At 31.1% G+C, this 25,735-nt stretch overlaps 1 protein-coding gene and 1 pseudogene across 1 annotated transcript; one reads left to right on the plus strand and one right to left on the minus strand.

The window, feature by feature from the left end:
* Positions 1 to 6,328: 6,328 nt before the first annotated feature.
* LOC130962586 (protein FAR1-RELATED SEQUENCE 5-like) lies at positions 6,329 to 7,574 on the minus strand. Its single transcript, XM_057888782.1, has 3 exons — positions 7,405 to 7,574; positions 7,099 to 7,300; positions 6,329 to 6,934 (listed from the first exon to the last, which is right to left on the minus strand). The coding sequence occupies exons 1-3, from the start codon at positions 7,572 to 7,574 to the stop codon at positions 6,329 to 6,331; spliced, it is 978 nt and encodes a 325-aa protein (XP_057744765.1).
* A 343-nt stretch (positions 7,575 to 7,917) lies between these two features.
* LOC130962587 (uncharacterized) lies at positions 7,918 to 20,829 on the plus strand (annotated as a pseudogene).
* Positions 20,830 to 25,735: the final 4,906 nt, after the last annotated feature.

A 25,735-nucleotide genomic window follows, 5' to 3' on the forward strand; every position in this document is an offset into this window, starting at 1 on the left:
GACCTCGAAGAATTAGTAAACCTTTGTTGACTAAAATCAACCTTGGCTGATGCATTGTCGTCTAATCGCTCGCAAGGGTTACCTTGCTCACTATGCTGCCTCGGATCTGGACAGTGCTTGTAGTAATGACCGTACTTGTGGCAATTAGAGCATGCTCTCTTCTTCCTCCAAGAAGACCTCTTGGAAGGGGCTCCTTTACATTTGATAACAAAGGGATCATTGATGCATTCCACGTTCGGATTAGGAGTTGACTTCCCTTGTTTGCGTGACTGCAAGTGGATAATTAACTTCACAAGTTCAGACAAGACTTCGTAAAATTCTGCAAGGTCCTTATAAGTAATATCACACAGCTTATTGCAATTGGATGCCAATGCACCAACTCGAAACTTTAAGACCCTTTCGATGTCATCATTCACATGCATTTCTGTGCTAATAAAATCGTTCTTTGCATTCTTTGTCAACCTTTTGTAGATCAACGACTCTGGAAACTCAAGGAGGTTTTCAAACTTCATGGCATAGAAAATGTGACTACAGAAAATTCCACGTGATTCAAACAGCTTGCATGAGCACGAGAACAGATTTTTACTTCTATCGACTTCCACCCGTCGATTTTTGGCCGGGTCTCCGAGAGCAGTCACACTGAACTCAACCTTGTCCAAGGTTGTGCTTAGTATCTTGATATTCAAAGTCCCTACCCTCTGAATCCCATTATGAATTTTCTTAAAAATGTTGCGAGTGAAATAACATGATGCAAATCTTTCATATACCTCCAACAAAGTAATCATCACTAGCTCAGAACACTGAGACTTAAAGTCAGCTATTAATTCATTGTTTCTATACTACTTTAAGGTCCTATCCAGGTTATGCATGAAGTCAATGAGGGTATTCTTGCAATTAACATAAAATCTAATGAGAGAGTTTATACCTTCACACTGTGATGTCATCCTTATGTACCCGAAAAATTTATCTTGTAAGAAACAATGGGACCACAACGCACGAGTTTCTATGTCTTTTCTAGCTATTCCCAACAAGGTTGTGCTTATCCAAAATAGCTACCCATCTTCGAGCAAAATCTCTGCAGTCATTGTTGTCGTAGATAAGACCCTTAAAATCCCGTAGGAAATTGCACTACAAAAAAAAAGGTCTATGGTCACGGTAAAAAACCGTGACCATAGCTAGTAAAAAGGGTGACCATAGATCTATGGTCACGGTTTTGGACCTATGGTCACAGTTTTTTACCGTGGTCTATTCTCTCGTGGCCATAGGTCTATGGTCACGGTTTTTTTATCTATGGTCACGGTTTCTATGGTCACGGTTTCAATTTTCAAATTCTGACACTTTAGGCCACGTTTTTTCACCGTGACCATAGGTTAATCTATGGTCACGCGTAAAAACCGTGACCATAGCCTTATCTATGGTCACGGTTTTTGCCGTGACCATAGCTCTATGGTCACCCCACCTTAAAACCGTGACCATAGCCTTATCTATGGTCACGGTTTTTTTCGTGACCATAGCTCTATGGTCACCGCACCTCAAATGCCATGTGAATCGCTAGAAACATGTGAAGTGTATGGCTAACCCAATAACGAAAGTTTCGTAAGGGAACTGGAGCAGGCTACCATGAGACAAAAGATCTTCTTTCTAAAGAGATCCTATCTATGGTCACGGTTTTTCGCCGTGACCATAGCCTCTATGGTCACCCCCATCTTAAAACAGTGACTATAGCCTTATCTATGGTCACGGTTTTTCACCGTGACCAAAGCCTATTTTTTTTTATGAGATTTTTTTAAAGCATAATGACATCCCAAAATGATGATGATCACAAAATAAATCTAAAAATAAAAAATGATAATCAAAAATTAAGATAAGTTATGATTAAAGTAACCAGCTAACATATCAATATAGTTGAATGAATACACTTGTCTCAATCTTAGTTTCATACAGTGATATATACACTAACACTAAGTAGACACTATTAACAAAATTGTTCCACAGGCGTAAAAGCAATACAATTTAGACTCTGCCAGGATAGATTGTTTCTGGTATTGCTATTCTTTCTTCTCAACGCTCAAGAACTTTTATTTCAGCCACTTAAACATTTGAAAGCTCAACACCTACTTCATTAACATGCAAAGTAAAGTCACATTAGACATAAACACCTACATTTATTCTTCTTCAACTTAGGAAAAAAAACATATCATTAAAACATATATACATCACACATATAATAGCTAGTACACACTATACAGCACACATCCACATCATAGTATATGACACATCATAAAACAATATAAAGTACTTGAAGAGATAGTTGTATAAACCCTAATTTTCAAGTTTCTTCTTCTCCTCAAATTTACAAATTTACTTTGTTCAAGCTGCAAAGAAATTATTAAAGCATGTTTTGTTCAAGCTGCAAGGAAATAGTGTAACTTGTGTGTCACTTGATATTTTATATATAAAATGCAACTACTTTCAACTATTTATAAACCAACTGAACTAACATGGTTTCATGTGCATTTTAGTCAATATCTTACTAAAAACCCTAAGAGCATCACCATTCAATCATTCCCTTAAATACCTCTTTTTTCCAAATAAAAGAAAAGTGACATGTCATGTGGATGTAACTTTGGTAGACTGTCACTCAATAGTTTAATTATTATAATCCCTCATGGTTTAAGCATGGTAGTTATTGTTGAAATAACAGTAGCACCAAGCAACCAAAAAGAAAAAAAAGGATTCATGCGCATCAGTATATCTATAATAACATAATATCAAGACATGTAATGGGTATTATAAAGATAACATAATTCAGATATCTATAATAACAATGATATCCAAACTTTTCTCAATATGAAAGTTGCTCAAGAATTGATAATTTTAACACAAATTTAAAATTTACAACATATTTGACATAAATAACATTTTTAGGCATGTAGCTATTATATTTGGCTTCTTAATAACCATGTACTTCCAAATTGTAGGAAACTTACCACATTATCTAGTTCAAGCATCTCTACGTATCTCTTTTTCGATACATCGTTACTTGAAGTGGCCCTTTCAATAGAAGCAGGATCCTTAGACATATAATTCATGATTAGCTTAATGAATAAACCTCATACTTATTTAAAAGTGTCAGCCATAAATCTTGATGATATATTACAGAAGGAAAAAGTTAACACAACATACAACTTCCCACTACCTAATCCTTCTATGAGTATATAAGAATACATGATAAAATGGGGATTTCTAATCTCATCAAAAAGTAACAGAGCCTATCAATGAAAAAGAAAGAATTTTAAGCCATACAGGAAAATATTATCTTGCAAGAGTATAGAAGCATACAGGCCATACAGGAAATACTCCCATGTCCCACAAGAGTCATCTATACCCTTCTAATATGAATGTAATAGATATTTTACACAACCTTGGAGCAAATTCGACTATCAACTCAAATTACTCTGAATCAAAACTTGGCCAAGACCTTCAATTCAAAATTAATGTTAAGGATGCGATATAAGCTTAGGTGGGATCAAAGATGATAAATAATATGGACAAGAGAAAAAATAGTATCGGTAGAACTTAGAAGTAGTTATAAATTTTAATAAATGGAATACCTTCAACTAACAGCTATACTAACTTTCTTCGCATGCTATGTTGGTCAGGCTCAGTAACAGATTTGACAAAATGAAAATAATATTGAACACAATGGAAAAGTTACATACTTTGAAAGGGCAAGGAACAAGCATGCCAATAAATCCTCTGTCAAATCAGCAGCTCTAATTGTGTACAAGGCATTCTTGAGTCCACGTGAAACAAGATAATTCTGAGTGTCCTTCGATAAAGAATATCCCTTGTACACACTAACAGGAGGATCACATACCTGAAAGGCAAGACAATAACACAATGGGAAAAGTCAATACCTCATTCTCAATAGCCTTTGAATATTCCTTCTACATTTCACTATTGTCATGGGAGACAAGAACCACAAACAAAACAACCACATAAATAGCCACTAGTGTCCTGTCCAATAAAACAGATAAAGTAACCACACCACCCATTGTAATCATGCAGAGAAGAGAATAATTATCTAAAAAGGGGAAACAACAAAAAGTAATTCGAATAGCAGCAACAATAGAAACTAATTGTTAGAAACATGAATAAGAGAGCATTATAGAGAAACTAGTTGTTAGAAACATGAATAAGAGAGCATTATAGATAATATAGGGTTCCAAAAGAGAATAATTACAGAGGATCCAACTTGAGACTGGCAATCAACGAGTGTATCATATACTCCAACGATGTCCCCTTTTCGGACCACAAAGAAGGTGACCTTCTCCTCGTGCTCCATAACAGACGCCACAGGTTCAGGCTCCACCACCTTCTTCTTGCGGCCTTTCTTGGCAGAGGAGGAGGAGTAGCAACAGCAGCCAGAGGGAAACCTAGCGAGCACGAATTGAGAGCGGGGAGAGAGAGTAGGAGGAAGAGTTAGCTTAATGGGGAAGTTGCAGAGGGAACGACGGCTGGATAGGAAGCGAGCGAGGATGGCGGCAGTGTAGGATGAGAGGTTGGAGAAGCAGTTCATGACACAGCTGCAGGGTTAGTTGCAACCGATTCCCTGCTTCTTCTCAGCTCGATCGCCCTCACTCTCCCTCTCTTCCTTGCAAGCATCGACTGCGCCGGCGGCTGCCAGCTCCGTCGGCGCCGTCTCCTTCCTCCTCCCTCTCTTCCCTTCTCCGTTTTCCCTCTCTCTCTCTGCGTTTCCGTGGGTGTGTGCGTGTGTTACCGTGAGTAGGGGGCGTTGAGGGTTTGTATTTTGGGAAATTAGGGATTTGGGGGTTTTAGGGTTAGGGATTGTGATTTTAAATTTGGGAATTAGAGTTTAAAATTAAGAATTTTATAAAAAAATTTGGATTGAATAGATATTTTGATAAAATTGATGGATAGAATAATAATTTTAAATTAAATATATTCTATTAAAAGGGTAAAGTATACTTTTTGTCTTTGAAGTTTGACAAAAATTTTAAAAATACCCCTAAGTTTTATTTTGTTTCAATTTTGTCCCAAAAGTTCTCGATTTGCATCAAATATATCTCTATCGGCTAAATTTTCAAAAAAATTAAGATCAATTTAACAATAATACATGAAAATTATGTTTGATTTGCTTGTGTTGAGGGTTCTTCTTATGAAATTGTTGTTGAATTGGTCTTAAATTTTTTGAAAAATTAGCTGTTAAGGGTATATTTGATGCAAATTGAAAATTTTTGGGACAAAATTGAAACAAAATAAAATTTAAGGATATTTTTAAAACTTTTGTCAAACTTCAGGAACAAAAAATATACTTAACCCCTATTAAAAATATTTTAAAATAAATCATATAAATTATTATTAGTTTTTAATTATTAAAATTTTAAATTTTAAATATATGAAAAACTCAAAAATTAATTATTTTTATTTATATTTAATAATTAATTTTTTTAATTTAAAAAATTAATTTTTAGTCAATATTTAAAATTTAATTATTAATAAAAATTATATACTAATTTTATAAAAAAATATAAAATAATATATATTATTTTTAAAAATTAATCATTTTGTGACAAACCGTGACCATAGACTCTTTTAAGTCACTCTCAAAGTCGTGACCATAGACCCTTTTAGGTCACCCTTCCGAAAAACCGTGACCATAGACCCTTTTTGGTCACTGTAAAAAACCGTGACCATAGACTCCTTTAGGCCACCCCCAAAACCGTGACCATAACCCTTTTAGGCCACCCCCAAAACCGTGACCATAGATCCCTTTAGGCCACTCCCCAAAATCGTGACTATAGACCCTTTTAGGCCACCCCCAAAACCGTGACCATAGACCCCTTTAGGTCACCCCCCAAAACCGTGACCATAGACCCTTTTAGGTCACCCTTTTTTGAAAAACTGTGACCATAGCCCCCTTTTGGTCACTGTAAAAAACCGTGACCATAGACCCCATTAGGTCACCCCCAAAACCGTGACCATAGACCTTTTTAGGCCACCCTCCAAAACCGTGACCATAGACCCCTTTAGGCCACCCCCCAAAACCGTGACCATAGACCCTTTTAGGTCACCCTTTTTTGAAAAACCGTGACCATAGACCCTTTTTGGTCACTGTAAAAAACCGTGACCATAGACCCCTTTAGGTCACCCCTCAAAACCGTGACCATAGACCCTTTTAGGCCACCCTTTTTTAAAAAACCGTGACCATAGGTACTCTATGGTCACCCTTTCCAAAAAAACCGTGACTATAGCTTTTTTTTTTTGGTCACCCTAAAAAACCGTGACCATAGAGGGTCTATGGTCACGGTTTTTTACCGTGACCAAAAAAACCGTGGCTATAGACCCAAAATGTTGTAGTGTTGGGATTCTTTATGTTTTCACATGCATTTCTCTGAAGATGCCATCCGCATAACCGATGGGTTACAGCAGGAAGAACATTCTTGATTGCATCTCGCATGGCAAGGTCTCCATCAGTTATTACTGCTTTAGGACTTTTTTCACCCATTGCTTCAACAAACATTTCCAACAACCACTTATATGTGTCTGTGGTTTCGTCGGATAGTAGGCCAAAGCCAGAAATAACAGTCTGCCCATGATAATTGCATCTGGAGAAAATGACCAAAGTTTTGTTGTATTTATTCTTCTTGTACGTTGAATCAAAGGCAACAATATCTCCAAAATAGTTATAGTCGACAATTGATTGTCCATCTGCCCAAAATATATACTCGAGCCTTTTGTCATTAGTGAACGTATGCTTCCCAAAGAACAGCGGATCGTTGTTTGATTTGTCAATCAAATAGTTTATTGTCGCATTGGCATCCCCATTTTTTACTTTTGATCTACAATAACGATCAATATAGTTATACAAATCTTTGCGTATGAAGCCAGCATGACGATATCCACCCTTCTGGAATGCAATATATCCCATAATATGGCACGTCTTGACACCAAAATTATGAAGATTTTCCACTAGGACTTTATCGGTAATAGTGAGACGACGATTGGCCGGAATGAGATGCACAAATTAGGGAGCGTCAGATCGTGGTTGTGAGATTCCACAAAATATGATACCTTCCATCTACCAGAGACGTAGTCAATATTTACCCTAAGCCGAGCTGGACACTTGGTTCGCGTGAGTGACCTTGCCTCCCTTGATCTATCATCCAGATTAAGATACCTCATATTCATCCAGCCCTCTTTATTGCAAACAAGTTGCCTACAAATGATTTTACTTTTCTTATCCCTATCGACGTCATCCTTCCTCATTACAAATCTATGCCAACAAGCATAAGCGTTATAAAATTGGCAAGCCTCATCTTCTGTCCTAAACTCTAGGTTTCAAATATCCTCCACCATTAAATTTGCTATTCTTTTTACACCACATCTTGTTCACTCCTGCTAGTAGAATCCAACGAATCAACATCGTCATCTTCAGCATCATCTTGTGCATTCGGTTCATAATCGAAATCATTACCTAAATTATTATCAGAATCATTCTTAACATCATGCTCATTTGTCGACATGATTTTACCCCTATCAAAATCCATCTTCGTCACCATTAAATGTGAATAAACAGAACCAAAGGCAGCAACTACAAGAAGCTAACCTAAGCTGCAGGTACAATTACCGGAACCAAACCCATTTAAACTAACCCAATTATTTATGACTCCAGTATAAGGTTTTAATTTCAATACTCCAAACCTAGCCATAGCATAGAACTGGATAATGTGACTTAAATTCCAAATTCCAGAATAGCAACCCAACACCCTAAACAGAGAACTGTTGAAAAGGCATAGATTATCATCAAAATTAAACTAATCTGGATTAACAAAAAAAACTTAATTGGACATACCTTGATGACAACCAAAGGTTGAGCTTGAACGGGTAAAAATGAACTACTGGAGGGAGGTGACCTTATCTAATCCGCCGCACCTAATTCGAAGGCAGCTGAAAAATGGGGATGGTAAACCAGCTTCCATCAGCCACAGTTTCATCACAAGCAGAAGTTCAGCTACAAATTTCTATTGGAGCCACATCAGGTTAGCATTCGCCCTCTCCTCAGTTAATGGCGATGTCTAGCCGACAGAAGCAAAGTACTAATTCTGGCTCCAGTAAATCGAAAGATATATAATGCTTGCTAAATAAACGCTGGGTTGATTAATGTGTAGTATAACATACAACGAAGGCTAAAAAACGAAATAGAGTTGGGTACTATGGATGCTATGTGTTTTTCTAGTTCTCAGAGATGCATGTTCAATTTCAGGAAGAAATGAAAAATATTTAAAAAAAAATTAGAGACTAAAAATTATAATTACAAATGTTCCCAATACATTATACAATATGTATATACACTAGCTAATAATATGTATATACACTAGCTAATGTAGTATGTTTATATTTATGTTATAAGTTCTTTAAAAGCTTTTACTATCACCAATGAATCAATTAATGTAGCTGTGATAGTAATACCTAAATAAGGATAAATCACCTATAAAATTGCATAGATTTAGAAAAAATCACCTACTTTTCTATATTCAGATAACATAGATTTATGTTTTTTTTTTTCAATATTAATTATATCTGCAATTTATTACATATCTGCATGCACTAATTAAGTATGCCAATATATATAGATTGGGGACCATAGACCCAATCTGATTATTGAGTACTCGTATAGTAGCAGAGGGACCAAGTTCTTGTTACAATCTATGTTAAAAAGTTTTGAAAAAGGAAAAGGATTAACATGTAAATAAAGGAAAGAAGTAGGCTCAATAAAATGAAAAAAAAGGTAAATAATAAATATTAAAGACATGAAAGAAGGGGAAGGATTCTTTTCTTTCTCGTGAGTTGAGAATTTCAAAGCTCTTGAGATGAGTGTGGCTAAGGGAAACTGCAATTATGAGTTTGTGTCGGTGCAATTTAGCTATACTTATACACAAGTACACAACCAAACATAACATATTTATATTTTATTTTATTTTATTTAGAGGTATTTATAAATCAAATCTGATCTGCATATTCGCAGTATTTATTTGAATTCGATACGAAAATTACGAATATAAATCTAATTCGCAAGGCTATTAGATCAGACCGAATCTGATCCGATCTGCACAATAATTAGATCGAATTGCAAATTTTGTGTAGGTATCCGCATATCCATGTATCCACAAAAATAAAAAAATTAATAAGTAAATATTTTTTATATTTTATTTTAACTAATAATTATCATATATATTGTATTATTTTAATTTATTATTTAAAAAAGTATGTTTAATATTATTTTAAGAGTAAATATATTTAAAAAAAAGAAAAAATAAATTTTATTGATATTTTTTAATAAAAATAAGCTTTTAAAAATATTTCTGTATTTTGCGAATATATCCGATATCTAATCCGACCTGATTCACAAATATGTGGATCAGATCGGATCCAAGTTTAAAAACTTCGGATATTGAATCCGATCCGATTCAATGATTTTAGTGTGAATCAGATCGAAATTTGGTCATATCCAATCTGATTCGATCCACGTTCACCTTTAATTTTATTTATATATTTTAGTTTGTGTCAATAAATATTAATTAAGCACAACAAAAACAATATATATTAATAATGTTATAAATACACCAAAAATTATTCACTTATACATAATATATATTAAACATAAGTAAATAAAGTAGTGCATGTAAATACATACAAATATTTATTTATTGATTTTTTGGTGTATATATAAAATTTTTATATATCAATATCTTCTATATAATATTGTTATCTTAACATTCTAAAATATTTATAATATCGTATAGCTGAGTATAATTTACATTTAAAGATATTACATTGTAAAAAGTATTTATTTCAAAAGTGATAAATATTGTAAAATAGGCGATGCAATTTTTGGTAGCTAGCTCCAATCTCTCATTTTGCCACCCCAAAATAGTTGCCTTTTAACATCTCCACTGAAATTTATTCTAGAGAGATGGAAGGTGGTCTTTTATTTTATTTTTTTTAAATTACACTAGTCTTATTTTATTTTGGAAATTTTTTTGGTCAAATTTAAAAATAACAAGTAGACATAGATCACTTTATCTTTAGAATCAATAGCGACAAGATTAACTCTCTACAAACACAAAATAAAACACGAACAAGTTTGTTTTGTCATATATATTATCGAAGATAGGAAGATTCGAACCTACAAATTTTTAAGTGAATATAAAAAAATTATGACATTTGAACATTAGAAACCAATATATATTGTATTTAGATATGTCTATTTTTTAATGTTTAATATGGTAAAATCAACATTTATTATGAGTTTATGACACTATAACATTTATTAAATTTTAAGAATATAAAGATTTTATTTTTTTAATAATAATTATAAAAATACATAGCAAAATTTGATTTTTTATTTTTTTTAGAATCTATGTTTAATATTTATTTTTTTTATGTTTTTAAATTTTTTAAATTTGTTATTAGTAATTTTTGAGTTTTTTTATCAGCAAAATAAAATTTCAGATACCATTTTTAGTATTTTACTGTTTATTTTATTTTATTCCTTTTATCAGTTTTATGTGATTGGAAAGGTGTCAAACTGTCAATTCACATTGATGCAAAGCTAAAATAGAGTAAGTTGAAATTTGTCTAACAAGAAAAACGTCAGGGCCGCTCTCAAGCTTTAATTTGAAGATGTTTTGGAGGGTCGCATTCTCATTCTCCTTCAGTGATAAGATTGTACTAAATGTCAACAAATTTCTTTTATAAGATTGTACTGAATTTGCATTAAATATGATAAACAAAAATTCTAAATAGTATTAATTAAGTTTTTGACTGTTATAAAATACTTTTCTAGTTTTTGTTTTGATTAGAATAAAATTTAAAAAATTTGTATTTTAAAGAGTTAACTACCAATTTAGTATTCGAAAGATGTTATTAACAAAACATCTTTTAAATTATTTGAAAATATGACCCAAAAAATCCAATAAATATTATTTTTGTGGGTAACAAAAAAGCTTTTATAATTAGCAAACGACTTATCTATTAAATTTAAATTTTTGTGGCTACTTTTGAATAAATATTTAAAAGGTACACAAAAAAAATTAAAAAAAAATTAATCTCTAGATTTTCTTTATTTTTTTTTTAAAAATATGATCATTCATAATACATTTTTTTTAAAAAAATTCACTTGATAAAAAATTATAAAAAGTTTAAAAATAAAAAATTTTATTTTTTTAATAACAATTACAAAAATTTGTGTCAAAATTTAATTTTTAAAATCATTTTTTATAATATATATTTAATATCTAATTCTTTTTATTATATTTTTAAATTTTTCAAAAACTTATTTATCATTAATATCTTTTAAAATTTGTTTTATTAGCAATACAAACTTTCGAGTATTATTTTAATATTTTACTCTATTTTTAATCATGCCATTAGTTTGCTTCATTAAGTATTATTATTGACATGTATGTTAAACATTGATGTATCAATATATCACATTTTGTCAAAATAGCATTTAAACTTGTTATGTCACGTGTCACATAAGCATTTAAATTGTCATACATGAACATTTAACCCACCATGTCAATATTTAACATACCACGACAATACTTAATGGAGTAAATTAACATAAACTGAAATACAGACTTTTTTAAAATTTTATTAGACCGAAATTTAAAATTTTTTTATAAAGTTAAAAATTATTTTATAAAAATAAAAAACTTAACAAGTTATAGATCACCATTTTTTTTTTTTTTGGTTATTAGATCACCATCTATCTTATTATCTACAGTAAAAGACTTTAAACATTTCATCCAAATAAAGAACTGCATAAACATGGTATAAGAGATTTTCTTTTGGTCAAGAACATGTTATAAGCCTTTTCAAAAAATGTTATAAGAGTAGGCCATTCATTTTAGCCCAATTTAGATATTGGGTTCCATAAATGGAATTCCCAATTTTAAAAACAGAAAAGCCTGAAAAGTTCGAACGATCTATTAAATAGAGTTTCAATTAGTGACGAATTAGTTTTTAATTTATGAAATTTGAGCATACCGTAGACAGAAAAAGAAATCCCAGAGGCCATTATTTTATGACAGGTTTGAATAATATGCATTAAAGAAACTTTTGAGAGAAAAGGGGGAATTGTATCACTTTCCTGTTTTTTTTTTTTGGTCAGGTACCTTCTGTTAAGTGATGTTGTTGAGGTCTCTAGGGCCAGAAGAGCTAGTTGCTTGTAGTTTTCTTGTGTTTTAGGTCTTTGGCCCTTTTGTTAAAAAAATCAGAATAATATGCATTAGATATTGAATTTGAACGGTTGAACCGCATCATCTTACCTAAAAAAAACTAGAATGAATTTTTATCCGAGACAATTATCTCAAAAGGACAACGAGTCTTAAAAAAAAAAACATCCAACTCAGCTTTTAATCTTTTTTTTGGATTGATTAACTTCTGTACCAAAAAAAATAACATTGACTTTTTTTGATAAAGGAGCTAATTAGTTCCATAAAAGTAAAAGTTCATGAGCTGGATTGAATATTTTTTTGTCAAGGACCTCGTTGTTTTTTGAAATAATTGTTAGAGGTTGTTTTGGATTTTTCTCAAAAAAATTATAAGTCCTAAAAGTGTCAAAGTTTGTATATAAATATTGGTACAAATATACACCGAAATTCGTATATATAGTAAAAATTTGATACTTATTTTATAAGAACTTTGACTTTAAGTTTTTTTTTTTTAATTATTGGTAAAAACTTTTAATAAGTGATATTTAAATACCAATATAAGCATCTACTGAATTTGTAAATTTGAAGCTCATCTTAAATTTAGTAGGTCGATTGAAAAGGGTGTTCTCTTCTCATATAAAAAAGTCTTAACATTAATAAGTTGTGTGAAGGTAAAGCAAAGAAACAAATTGCAGCAAGTTGCAATATTGTTTGCTTATTCCACAGGTACAAATAAGGTATATATTAAGAAGTGAAATCACTTTATGAACAACTTATAATTTCTTAACGAAAAATATAAGAAACCAACTTTTAGTTAGTTAATATTAACTACTTTTAGGATTTAAATTTAGAAGGTAGAATTTAGAATTAAAAATTTATGATTTAGGATCTAAATATAAGATAAACAAAATAATTTAAAAAAATTTACTCATGTTAATCGTAAAAAGTTGGTTATCTAACATTGTTTTTTTTTAACAATGGGTGTCTTCTAAGTTCTAATCTTAGAATGAAATTTAAAGTTTGAGTTATTTAGTTTAATATATTTTTCTCTATTCAATTGCTAAGGATTTCAACTAGTAGACTATATCTGAAAGGGAGACGGAGAAATAGAGATTGAAGATAAAGACTAAGTGATAGAGACTAAATTAAATATCTGTATTGTATTTGGTGTAAAATATACTGAACTAAGTTATGTTTAAGTATTATGTTTGGTTTAAGATAAATATAAAAATTGAGGGATAGATTTGTAATTTAAAAAATTAAATGAGAGTATTTTTAAAAAGAATGCTATTAAAGTTTCAGTTTCAAATTTCAGAAATTTTAGTTCCTTCTGTCTATCTCCACCTTTTTATTGTACTAAAAAAGATTAAAAACTTGTATTCCAAAACTGATATTTTAGTTTAAATCTCTTAGGATGGGTTTAATTTGCATTTTCATTTTTAATGTTTTATGTTTTATGTTTTTTGGATTTTGTGAAGGAAAAAGTGAAAACAGAATTCTATTTTCACTTTGAGAAATTCTCCACATACAAGCATTTTTTTATACAAGTCTTTACAAGTTATTATATTAACGCGCTTAAATGTTACTGTACGTTCTTCTTCCTCTTCCTCTTCTTCTTCTTTTCTTTCGTTTCTTTCGTTTCTTTCTTTCTCTTTCTCCTTCTTCAACCGTTACTGCACAATTTCACTGCACCGTCTTCTTCTTCTTCTTGCTACACATTCTTCTTCCTCTTCCTCCTCTTTTTCTTCTTATTTTCTTTCGTTTTCTGCCTTCTCTTTCTCCTTCTTCATTTACGTGCTTTTCTCTTTGTTTTTTTTCGTTATTCTTGATTTCTATTATTTTTTTATATCAAGCTCTGAAATCATTTTTGAAGAAGAAGAAGCAGCAGAAGATGAGGAGGAGAAAGAGAAAGAGTTCTGAATTATGCATAAGATGTCCTTTGGGTGTATTTTTGAAGTTCCATTATTTTCAAAACTTGATTTTAGAAACCATGAAAATCGAAAAAAAAAGAAGCAAGAATACCAGTAATAAACGCAAGTAAAACAACTAATGAAAAGGCAAAGAGAATAACATAGAAATATCGTTTGGGTGTATTTCTGTAATCGTTTGGGTGTATTTCTGTAATCGCTTGGGTGTATTTCTGAAGTTCCATTATTTTCAAAACGATTTCAAAGATTGATTTCAGAAACCATGAAAACAAAAAAAGAAGCAAGAATACCAGTAATAAACGCAAGTAAAACAACTAATGAAAAGGCAAAGAGAATAACGAAGAAATATTGTTTGGGTGTATTTCTATAATCGTTTGGGTGTATTTCTGTAATCGTTTGGGTGTATTTTTGAAGTTCCATTATCTTCAAAACAATTTCAAAGCTTGATTTCAGAAACCATGAAAATCGAAAAAAAAAGGAAGCAAGAATACCAGTAATAAACGCAAGTAAAACAATTAATGAAAAGGCAAAGAGAATAACGAAGAGGAAGAGGAAGAGGAAGAGGAAGAAGAGGAAGAAGAAGAAGAGGAGGAGGAAGAGGAAGAGGAAGAGGAGTCTTTCATAATCCACGGTGAGTGAAGAAGAAGAGGAAGAGGAAGAGGAGTCGTTTATAATCCACGGTGAGTGTAGTGCTTTGGAAACTGAATAACGCATTAAAAGACCCTAATGTATAGCAACTTGTAAAACTTGTAAGTCAAAAAGACTTGTATGTGTAGCAAGCCTCTTTCACTTTTTCCAATTTGTTTTTACTTTTTCCTTTGCAAAATCCAAAAAATAGAAACATTAAAGATAAAAACAGAAAAAAAAAATGTAAACCCAAAGCACCCTTAGTTTCGCATGCAATTGAGTTTGTTAGGCTCTACCAAAACGTGCATGAAGCCAAGGTTCCATGCTAAGCACAAAGACAACTAGATTAGTTTCACGACTCTGATAATATTTTTTTTGTGAAAAAAAAAGGTCTAGATGAAATATTTGGTGCAATTTTAATGAAGAACTTCTCGAATGACTTATTTATGACTTACTTGCATTCCAAGCTATGACAAACTTGTTGCGTGGTTAGTAATGATGTTTGAGTTATGAAATATTTGGTGCAATGTGAATGTGATGAGTAGTGAGCCGCAACACAGCGAATGAAAACCCAAACTTCAGAACGTAACTAACCAACGAAACAGAAAACAGAAAACGGTTAGCCTCATGGCCACGTCTTCCTTCCTTCTCTTCCCATGTTTTCTGTTATTCTTAACGTTCATTTCCTATTTCATCTCTCATGCTCATGGCTCCTTCAACTACTTCTTCTTCTTCATTCCCATTCTCCCTTTTGCTTTACCATTCTCTAATTTTGCATATTGCTCCCTCTACTCTTCTGTTATTATGCCAATTCCCTCTCTTCTCCTCCTACTTTTTTTCTCCCCTTCTTTCGCCATCCTCAATTTTCACCAACCGTAAGTCACCAATTGTATATCAAAATTGTGCTCTATTATTATTAATTTGTTTTGACTAGGTGTACCTGTAATTAAATTCTGTTTGTTAGTTACTGGCGGTGATGTGTGGTTAATGCTTAGAATTTAGAAAGTTGAAAGGCATACGCTAGGGTTTAGGGTTTAGGTCATAATGTGAATAAGAATGACAAATGCTATATAGTTTTGTGTATATCTCTCTTATATGTTTTTTTTTTTGGTATTAAAAGTGACGGGAAGATAAACATTTTGTCATGTCAGAAAAAAAGGAACGTGCACAAGAGAAGTGTGCATCAAAAATAATGCAAACATCATTTACCATAGTTAACTTACATTGATCTCATCATAGCCTACTGAATCCTCTAAAGTAATATTTGTATGAATTGCATATTGCAATGAATTGTTTCCCCGCAGTTTCATCAGATTTCTAGTAGCTATATATGGTTGATATGCATATTTGGTTAGTGTTAGATTCTTGTGTAGGATCCAAGTTAGAGATCAATGGTGAAAATTTTGCGTATAGCAAAGCCATGTGAATTTTTTTATTATTAGAACTCCATTTCCATTTTTGGACTGAGAATTGGTTGAATGACCAAGATTTTTCAGCTTGTTATGAAGTGCCATGCTGATATTTAGTTTCAATTTCTGTGTTCACAGCTTTCCAATTATTGAACCTGATCCTACTCATACCAAGCTTCGGATTTCAAGTGAAGGATTGGAGTCTATCAAGAGAATAACGAATCCGATTGCATCTGTGGCAGTATGTTATAGTTAAAGCATGTATTCTTTGTAACTTTGAATCTTAGTATTTATTCTACCTCATGTTAAGATTAAAAACCTCATGGCTTCAAATTTTCGTAACTGAAAATCGCTGTATGAACCAGGTGATTGGGCCATATCGCTCTGGAAAATCTTTCTTGCTTAATCAACTTCTCTCTCTTTCTTGTTATGAAGGTGCATGAATTTTTCATGGCTGCTAGATTTCACTCTCATTGATATTGATTTTATGTTTTCCATTTTCTGATCAACTGATTTGAATTAATATGTTTTTAGGGTTGGTTTATCTTCTATGATTTAATCTAATTTCTCTTCTGAATGATACCATACAGGAATATGGGTTTGGGGAACACCTATAGAGTTGGACATTGATGGAGTAAGAACTTCAGTTTTTTACCTTGATACAGAAGGTTTTGAAAGTCTTGGCAAGTCCAACGTATACGATGATCGGTAATTGATATTAACACTCCATTATTTTTCTTTGCGTGTGTTTAATCATAAAACTTTTTCACTTGAGCTTTTCTGCTTGTTGCTTTTCCAGGATTTTCGCTCTGGCAACTATTATGAGTTCTGTGCTTATTTACAATCTCCCTGAGACGGTTAGTTATAGTCATCTTTACATAGTTTGTCATTTTTGTGTTTGTTGGTTGCATGAACGATGTGTTTAATCTGTGTATTCAGATACGCGAAGCTGACATCTCTCGGCTCTCTTTTGCGGTTGAGCTAGCTGAAGAATTTTATGGGAGGTTCGCAACCTGATGAATTTTTTATCTGACATTGTTAAGCTCTTTCTCTTTTGTTGGATAAATTATGGTTGTTGACTTGTCTGCTTGATTTGTATGCACATGCTAAATTTGCAACTGCTGTGTAACAGAGTAAAGGTAATCCAAAGGCATTAGTAATATCACCATTGATCTAATATTTTTCTCTATTGAAATTTGGTTTGATTATTTGGTTGTTTTGTAGGGCCGAGATGTTGCATTTCAACCTGCTAAACTTTTGTGGCTTATCCAACGCGATTTTCTCCGTAAGTCATAAACACTTTGCTTGCTTTAGTTCATATATCAGCAAGGTGTCTGTTAAATTCTAGGAATCACATGCTTTTGTAGTTGCCATTGAGATTTTTAGATATATAATATTCGTTCATTCATAAGCCTTCATATACTAACTTACGCTTATTGGAGATTTAGTCCTTGATATGTATCAGAGTCTCTATGACGATGTGGTTAAGTTTCAATTCTTGCCACTCCCATTCCATTATTGAACTTTAGGACATGATGAAAATGGAGCTTTGTTTTGTGTCTACCCTTCAGGCCTAGTAGTCCTTGTTGTCTATCCTGTGAACTCTATTGGATTTTGGATACTGATACTTTGCTTAATTGTCTCAGAAGGGAAATCAGTGCAGGAAATGGTGAACGAAGCTCTTTGGCATGTTCCCAACATTGATGGTTAGATATACAGTATTGTTGCTATCAGCTTTAACTAAAATTTTTCTGCAGTACATTTTTCTATGTTGTCTAAAGCAAATGGTGTGACAAAAGAATTTTTCAACTATTTAATTGCAGGGGATAAAAATATTGATAAGGTATTTTCTTTCCTGAAAGTTAACTTCATCAGGTCAATCAGATTCGAGACTCATTGGCTATTATGGGTGACAACAGCACTGCATTTAGCTTACCACAGGTTTTAAAATTTTTCCTCTATCTGAAATTGTGTTATGTATGTCCAAATTGTTTGTAGATAGTGTTCTTTATCTAATTGGTCATTGAAACTGGACCTTAAACAGCCACATCTTGATCGGATAAAGCTGTGTGATATGAAGGATGCTGAACTCGATCAATCATATGTTGAGAGAAGGGAGCAATTAAAGGAGCTTGTCGCCAGCATAATTCGTCCAAAGATTATACAGGGAAAGACTCTAAATGGGACAGAATTTGTGTCCTTCATGGATCAGGTACTTGGATTTTACTTTCTCTATGGGGGAGTAGGTTTTCGACAAAGTGTTGCAAGTTATTCTTGAAACATTGTTCTGTCAACGATCCTATGCCGGAAACTAAATCTTCCCTGCTCTTATAGTGATTATGCTTAGCGCTATTTAATATCGGTAGATTGAGGCTAGTGATTGGACAATTAAAATAAGGCCTTTAACTGTGATCTCATACATGGTATAACTGTTAAACCATTTTGCTTTTTGTCATTTCAAATTTAGATGCTTGAAGCATTGAACAAAGGAGAAATTCCATCAACAGGGTCACTTGTGGAGGTTTTCAACAAGGGTGTTCTTGAGAAATGTCTCAAGTTATATGGTGAAAAGATGGCAACATCGAATCTCCCGCTTCCAGAAGAATCTCTTGAAGAGGCACATGATAAATCTAAAGGTGAAGTCATTAAAGTCTTTGAAAAGCAGTGTTTTGGTCGTCGCCATGCTAAGAAATCATTCAGGCAGCTTGATGCAGAAGTGGAGAAGGTAACTTTTTAATACTTGATGTAGATTTTCAAAATATCAATTGGTATACAGGGAATTCAATTAGCAACTGAAATTAGAAATAGCATGTCATGCATCTATATTTAGTGATTATCATTTATTTGATGATTTGATGATGTTGACACTTTGATGATCTAAATCCTATATTTGCTTGCAAAATTTGATGCAGGTGTACAAAAGCATTATTTTGCAAAACGAATATCGATCTTCAAAGTCCTGTGAGGCAGTTTACACCAGATGTGAGGATATTATGGATCAGCTTCAAGTTCTTAGGCTTCCTTCTATGGCAAAATTTGATGCGGGTTTCCAACAGTGCAATCGTAGTTTCGCACGTGAATGTCTAGGACCTGCAAAAACAAACTACAAGCAACGGATGATGAAGGTTTGAAACAGCACAATAAATATTGCATCACATTATTTAAAATACATGAATAGACCCTTTAAGCTTTGGTACTTGGTCCATATTAGACTTGTTTAGTATCAAAACCTGAATTGTTGCAATATTTCTATGAAGTAAATGGTTCAAATGCTTAATGAGTTTGGTGCAACAAATGGATATGCAGATGTTGGGGAAGTCACGTGCTCTGTTTATAAAAGAATACAACAAGAAGATTTTCAATTGGTTGGTGACCTTATCATTGGTCATGGTAGTGATTGGTCGTTTTATCACAAGATTCATTTTGATTGAAATTGGAGCATGGATGCTCTTTATATTTCTGCAGACCTACACAAGAATGTTTTGGTCAGAAGAATCTCTTTACTATAATCCAGTTTGGAATTTTATAGTTGCAACTTGGGAAACTCTTGTTTATAGCCCAATTTTGGATCTTGACAGGTAATTTGAACATTTCTTAATTAATTCCAACTAAAATTCTGTTGATTTTAGGATTACTAGGTCTAGATACAAGAAAATATTATATAAGAAGTCGAAACTTAAATGAACAAATAGTTTAAATCTTGATCTTTGTTGCTTTACGATTTTTTTAAATAGAGATCAAACTTTAGCACAACATAAACCTCTGTATCAAAAACTTTTCATGTGCATCTACTTGACAATTTAAGCCGAAATGATATGTAACATTATTTAATATAATGATAATACATGAACCTATATCTAAGCTGAAATAGTATTAGCAATGATTCTCACTCTCATTTTAAAAGTGGTGTTATTGTTAACCCAAATCCATAAATATGACCTCATGTATCATTGCTTTTTTTGAATATTTAGGTGCCATTAAGTTGTTTAAAAAAATTTAATAATTTATTTTTATTTTTTAGTGTGTTTGACAAAATTTTAGTAGTAAAAATAAAAATACTGAAAAATAAAAAATATCTTTTTTAAAAGCTATAATTTATATTTTTTAAAAAAAAATTATTAAAAAATACTTTTAATATAATAAATAAATATTTGTATATTATTATATTAAAATATAATTATTAAATAAAAAGATATTTTTATATGAGATATTTAAATATAAAATTATTTTTATTTTTTTTAAAAATTAAAAAAAATTACTTAAAAAAATTATTTTATAAAAACTCACCAAAACAAGCCTTTCAGCCATGTTCACCTAGTCATTTATATTACTAAAGTTCTGAAAATTAATGTGCAATATTGGCATTTATATTGTTATTGGCTTATTGCATAGTAATAATTTTGGGTGATTTAACAGATGGGCCATTCCCCTTGTTGCAATGCTGTCAATGTTCATTGTTTACTGCTGGGCCTGTTATGGGAAAAGGAAATATGGGCCGCAGTGGCTCTTACCATTACATACCAGCAACACAAATGGTTTGAATCGACCAAGAACAGACTAAATAAACCAATTAATGCTGATATTTATTTTTTGTTTATTTATTTATTTATTTTAATGTGGGCATCCCTTGTCTTTTCTTCCTTCTTAAAAGGTTGTTTTATACATATGTAACATATATATAACTGTTAACAAGTAAGCCACTACATGATATATACTTGAAAAGTTCTTATGTAATTGAAAATAAGTAAAGTTCTCATGCATGATGAATCCGAATCAACAATAGATGCAACAATAGTTTTGTTTTTTAAATAATCTATTATCTATTATCTATTATTCTATTATATATATCTAATTTTACAACTAAAATGTACCACATATTACTTTTTAATTGTAATTAGAATTAAATTTTTCTCTCCAAAATTAAAAAATTTTCATCTTCTCCTTACAACCAAAATGTGTCACATGTCACTCTCTCATTATAATTGAAATTAAATTATTCCCTCCAAAATTAAAGAGTTCTTCCATCCTTCTTACTAATTTTACAACTAAAATATGTCACATGTCACTTTCTCATTGCAATTAAAATCAAATCTTTCCCTCTAAAATTAAAGAGTTCTCCCCTCCTCCCTCTTCCTTCTCTATTTCTCTCATTTCTTCAACCATTCTATCAAAATATGCAATATGACATTCTTTAATTGCATTAAAATTAAACTTAAAATATTAAAATTGAAAGTAAAATATACCTATATTATGTATCATATATTACCATCTAATTTAACAATCAAATGTGTCACATGACATTCTCTTATTAAAATTGAGAAAAAAAATTTTAAATTAAAAAACTCTCTTCCTAAATTCTCTCATCTATCTCTCTCTATTTTTTTATATCTCTCTATCATTTTTACTCTATATATAATTTATATTTTATATTAGTAATTTGACAAATCAAAATATGTCATCCGATATTTTTTTATAATTAAAATTAAATTTTTTCTTCCAAAATTAACAAACTCTTATTTTCATTTTTCATCTTTATCTTTCTCTCTCTTTTCTCTCATTCTCTATTTTTTCTATTTTTCTGTTCTACAGAAAACAAAATTAACAAAATAATATAATTCAAATAAAAAAGTTATTATTATTATTATTATTTTTAGTTTTTTATTTAGTTTTAAATTTTCATCACTCATCTTTCTAATCTATATTTTTATTTCTCTTCTTTCAAATATTTATTACATATAATTTGAAGAGAATATTAATGTTGTAATTAAAAGTTAGAATCAAGATTCAATTATTTAAAAAAAATTAATTTTGAGTTAATTTTATAACTATCAGTATAATTTTTATGCTAATGTCTAATTATTATTTGATTTTTTATTTATCTTGGTCTTCTTAGTCAGAGACTTTTGTTAATCTATGACTTTTTTTTTGTAAAAATAATTTGATTTTATAAATCTTTTGTATCATGCATAATTTATACTGTCAGAATAAAATAGACCATAATTTTAAAAAATTTATATTCTTGTAATATTATTACGGATAAAAATACTAGTTTTTTATATATATGGTTTTTAAATGTTACTCATAGAGTGGATTCGGGCGATTTATTTAAATGGTTCAAAACTAGGAAACCAACAAAAATCATGTTAGACCATGTGTAGTGATAGGAATATGTGATCTAGTAGAGTTTGAAGATGTTAGGACATTTTTGAAAAGAAGAATGATTAGGAATACTAACTCATTCGCTTAATTATTTTTTAAATTTTTAAATAAAAAGGTTTTAAATTATTTTATTTTTTTGATATTTTTTAAAAATAATATATCTATTTAAGTACTAGAAGGATAGTTAGGAGAATAAATTAGGATTCTCAATAACTACTTTTTTAAAAAGATAAAAAGGTTAAATAATATAAATTATTAGTTTATTAATTTATCGATTTAAATATTTAATCAGTTTAACTGTAATTTAACCGAAATAATCGAGTTATATAAAATAATATATAAAATATAAATAAATATACAAAAATATTAACATATGCTAATATAAATTTTAAAAATACATAACTTTAAAGTGTAAAACTAACTAAATTTTATAATCTCATATAAGTATAAAATAAGAGTTAAATAGAAACAAAAAAAAAAGGCAAATATCAAAGTTTATATATGTATAATATTTATGATATTATATATTTTATGTTATAGAATAATAACAAATAACCAAATAAAAAATTGTTTAATTATATTTTAATTTATAATTTTTTTTGAAAAATAAGTGTATTTTATATCTTTTAATTTTTTAAATGTATTTAATTTAAATTAAACGTATTATGTTTTTAGTATTATTAAATGTATTATGTTATAATATTAAAGATAAGATAATTTATTATATAAAAAAATAGTTAATATTCAATTTGGTCACGGAGCTTGTATGTGAGCCTCAATTTGGTCACAGAACTTGCATGTGAGCCTCAATTTAGTTCTTAAAATTTTAATTTTTTTTTTAGTCCCCAAATTTTGTTAACGTGATTTACATTAGTCCTTGAGACAATTTTCGACACAAAAACGCTAATAAAGCGCTGACATAGACCACCAAATATCATGCTAGAACTGTAAAATGAGATCATTTTGGTTTTCGCGCTCAAATAACTCAAAAATAATGTCGTATCACTTGTTTTAGAAAAAAAAGTTTTAATAAATACCACTTATGATATTTTTTAGATTATCTGAATGCCAAAATAAAAACAACGTTGTTTTATAGGTTCAACGTGGTATTCGACAGTCTATGTTAGCGTTCCATCAACATTTGTGTTTCAGAAATTATCTCAGGACTAACATGAATCACATTTATAAAATTTGAAGACTAAATAGAGACAATTAAAATTTTAAAAACTAAATTGAGATTCACATACAAATTAAAGAACTAAATTGAGTATTATCTCTTAAAAAAAAACTTTTTAAAAGATTTGTCAATTTTTTTTATTCATGAATCGCATAGTCAAACATTTCCGATTCAACTGACCAGTTAAGTTTGATTTTCGGAACATTAACAATTACTTAAGAGATAATCTTGGTAGGTACAAATTGCTTCACACAATTTATGGACTCTCTTTAGGAAAAAAAAAAGGTTCTAAATGGTTCCTTGCTTATGAACTATGAATTTTTTGTGTTGCCATCATAGCTATTATCGCCATAATTTTAGAGGTACGAATGTGGATAATTGCAAGAAGAGAAATTCAACCTGAGTTGACATTCTCAATTTCTTTTTCATAATATTTTCAAAGTGGCGGATTTTTTTCATATTTTTTTAAGAATTGGAACTTTATTTAAGTGATTACTTACCATAATTACTTTGATTCCACAATCGGCTCATTATTTTTAATATGAATATAAAGTGTGTGTAATACTGAATTATGGAGGTATAGAGAGTTAATATATAGTTGTGACGGTGTTAGATTTTCGAAGTTATGGGAAAAAAATTGGATTGTTCAATTTTTTTGTGGCAAAAAAAAAAAACATAAATTGGACGGTCTGATCTGTGTGTGCTAAAAAAATTTTGAATCAACGTTTATATAGCAATCAGATGATCCGATTTCATGCATGCAAACTTTTTAATTTGTATATACCGCTAATAGCACGGTCCGATTTTAGTTCTTTAAAACATTTAAACTGGTTAAAATGCAGTTGGACCGTTTGATTTATGTGTTTATATATACCCAATGTTGGCCGAACTCTCTATTTCTTCTTCGTCTCTCAATTCTCTCTTCTAAAAATCCTCTGGTTCTTTCTTCTTTTTCGTTGTTTCAACAAAAATAATACTAAGATTGAGAGCGTTTGATGTGAATATATCATAATGGATGATAGAGTGATGTTAAAGTATATTATCATGGACATTTTGTTATAAACAGCTGAAGGAGTGAAATTTGTGTGTAAAATTCCGCTAGATAAGAAACAAGAGACTAAACTAGAGAAAAGGATTTGTGTATTATTGAGTGTATTCAAATTGTCTAAAATGATACAATATAAAAGGGTATTTATAGGTACTAAGAGAATCGTAATAATAAAGACGTAATCTCCTATAATAAAGATTCAGATATGTTAAATAATGCTAATTGATCTAATTGATCCTAATTATACTCTAACATCCACCCTCAAACTCAAATGACAACTTGAGTTTGAAACTTATTTGAAACATTTAAATAAAAAATACATAAAATGATAGAACGGGTGAGAGGGAGAGAGAGAGGAGACACGAGCCACTGCCGCCGCCTCGCAACCTTGCCGCCTCGCTGCCTATCTGCATCGCTTTCTGCTTATGCTTTCTTGCTTTCCTACTTTTTTGTTTATGGTTTCTAGCTTAGCTTTCTGTTTCTGCTTCTTGGTTTGGTGTTGTTGTTGTTGTTTAGTGTTCTTGGTGTTGGTGTTGGTGTTGGTGGTGGTGTTTGTGTTGGTGTTGGTGTTGGTGTTGTGGTGGTGGTGGTGGTGGTGGTGGTGGTGTTGGTGTTGGTGCTAGTGGTGGTGCTGGTGGTGGTTGTGGTGGTAATGTTGGTGGTAGTGGAGGTGGTGGGGTGAGGAAGGTGAAGATGAGAATGATGATGATGAGGGTATTTTGGTCTAAGAATTCGGGAAAGGATGATTTTAAAGCGTTTTTGAACATTGAGGATGATTTTAATAACGAAAAAAGGTCGAGGATGATTTTGATTTTGACCCAAGACGTTAGAGACGAAAACAATACTGAACCCATTTGTAATTCCATTGACCGTAAATACAGGAATTTTCTTTGGGGAGAAACTGAATAAACGAAGAAGATCCACTTGTTAAGTTGGAAGAAAGTGGGCAGCAAAAGAAAAATGGGGGCTTAGGTGTTCACCATGCCCCTGCTCCTAATAAGGCTTTCATGATGAAAGTTGGTTGGGGGCTCATTGAGAAGAAAGATGCCCTGTGGACAAGGGTTTTGCGATCCAAATATGATGGAGGTGATGACATTATTCCTCGGGTAGAAAGAAAGCAAAGCAACTCGAACCTCTGGACA

Source organism: Arachis stenosperma, chromosome 2 (genome assembly GCF_014773155.1).
Source record: "Arachis stenosperma cultivar V10309 chromosome 2, arast.V10309.gnm1.PFL2, whole genome shotgun sequence".
Classification (NCBI taxonomy): Eukaryota; Viridiplantae; Streptophyta; class Magnoliopsida; order Fabales; family Fabaceae; genus Arachis; species Arachis stenosperma.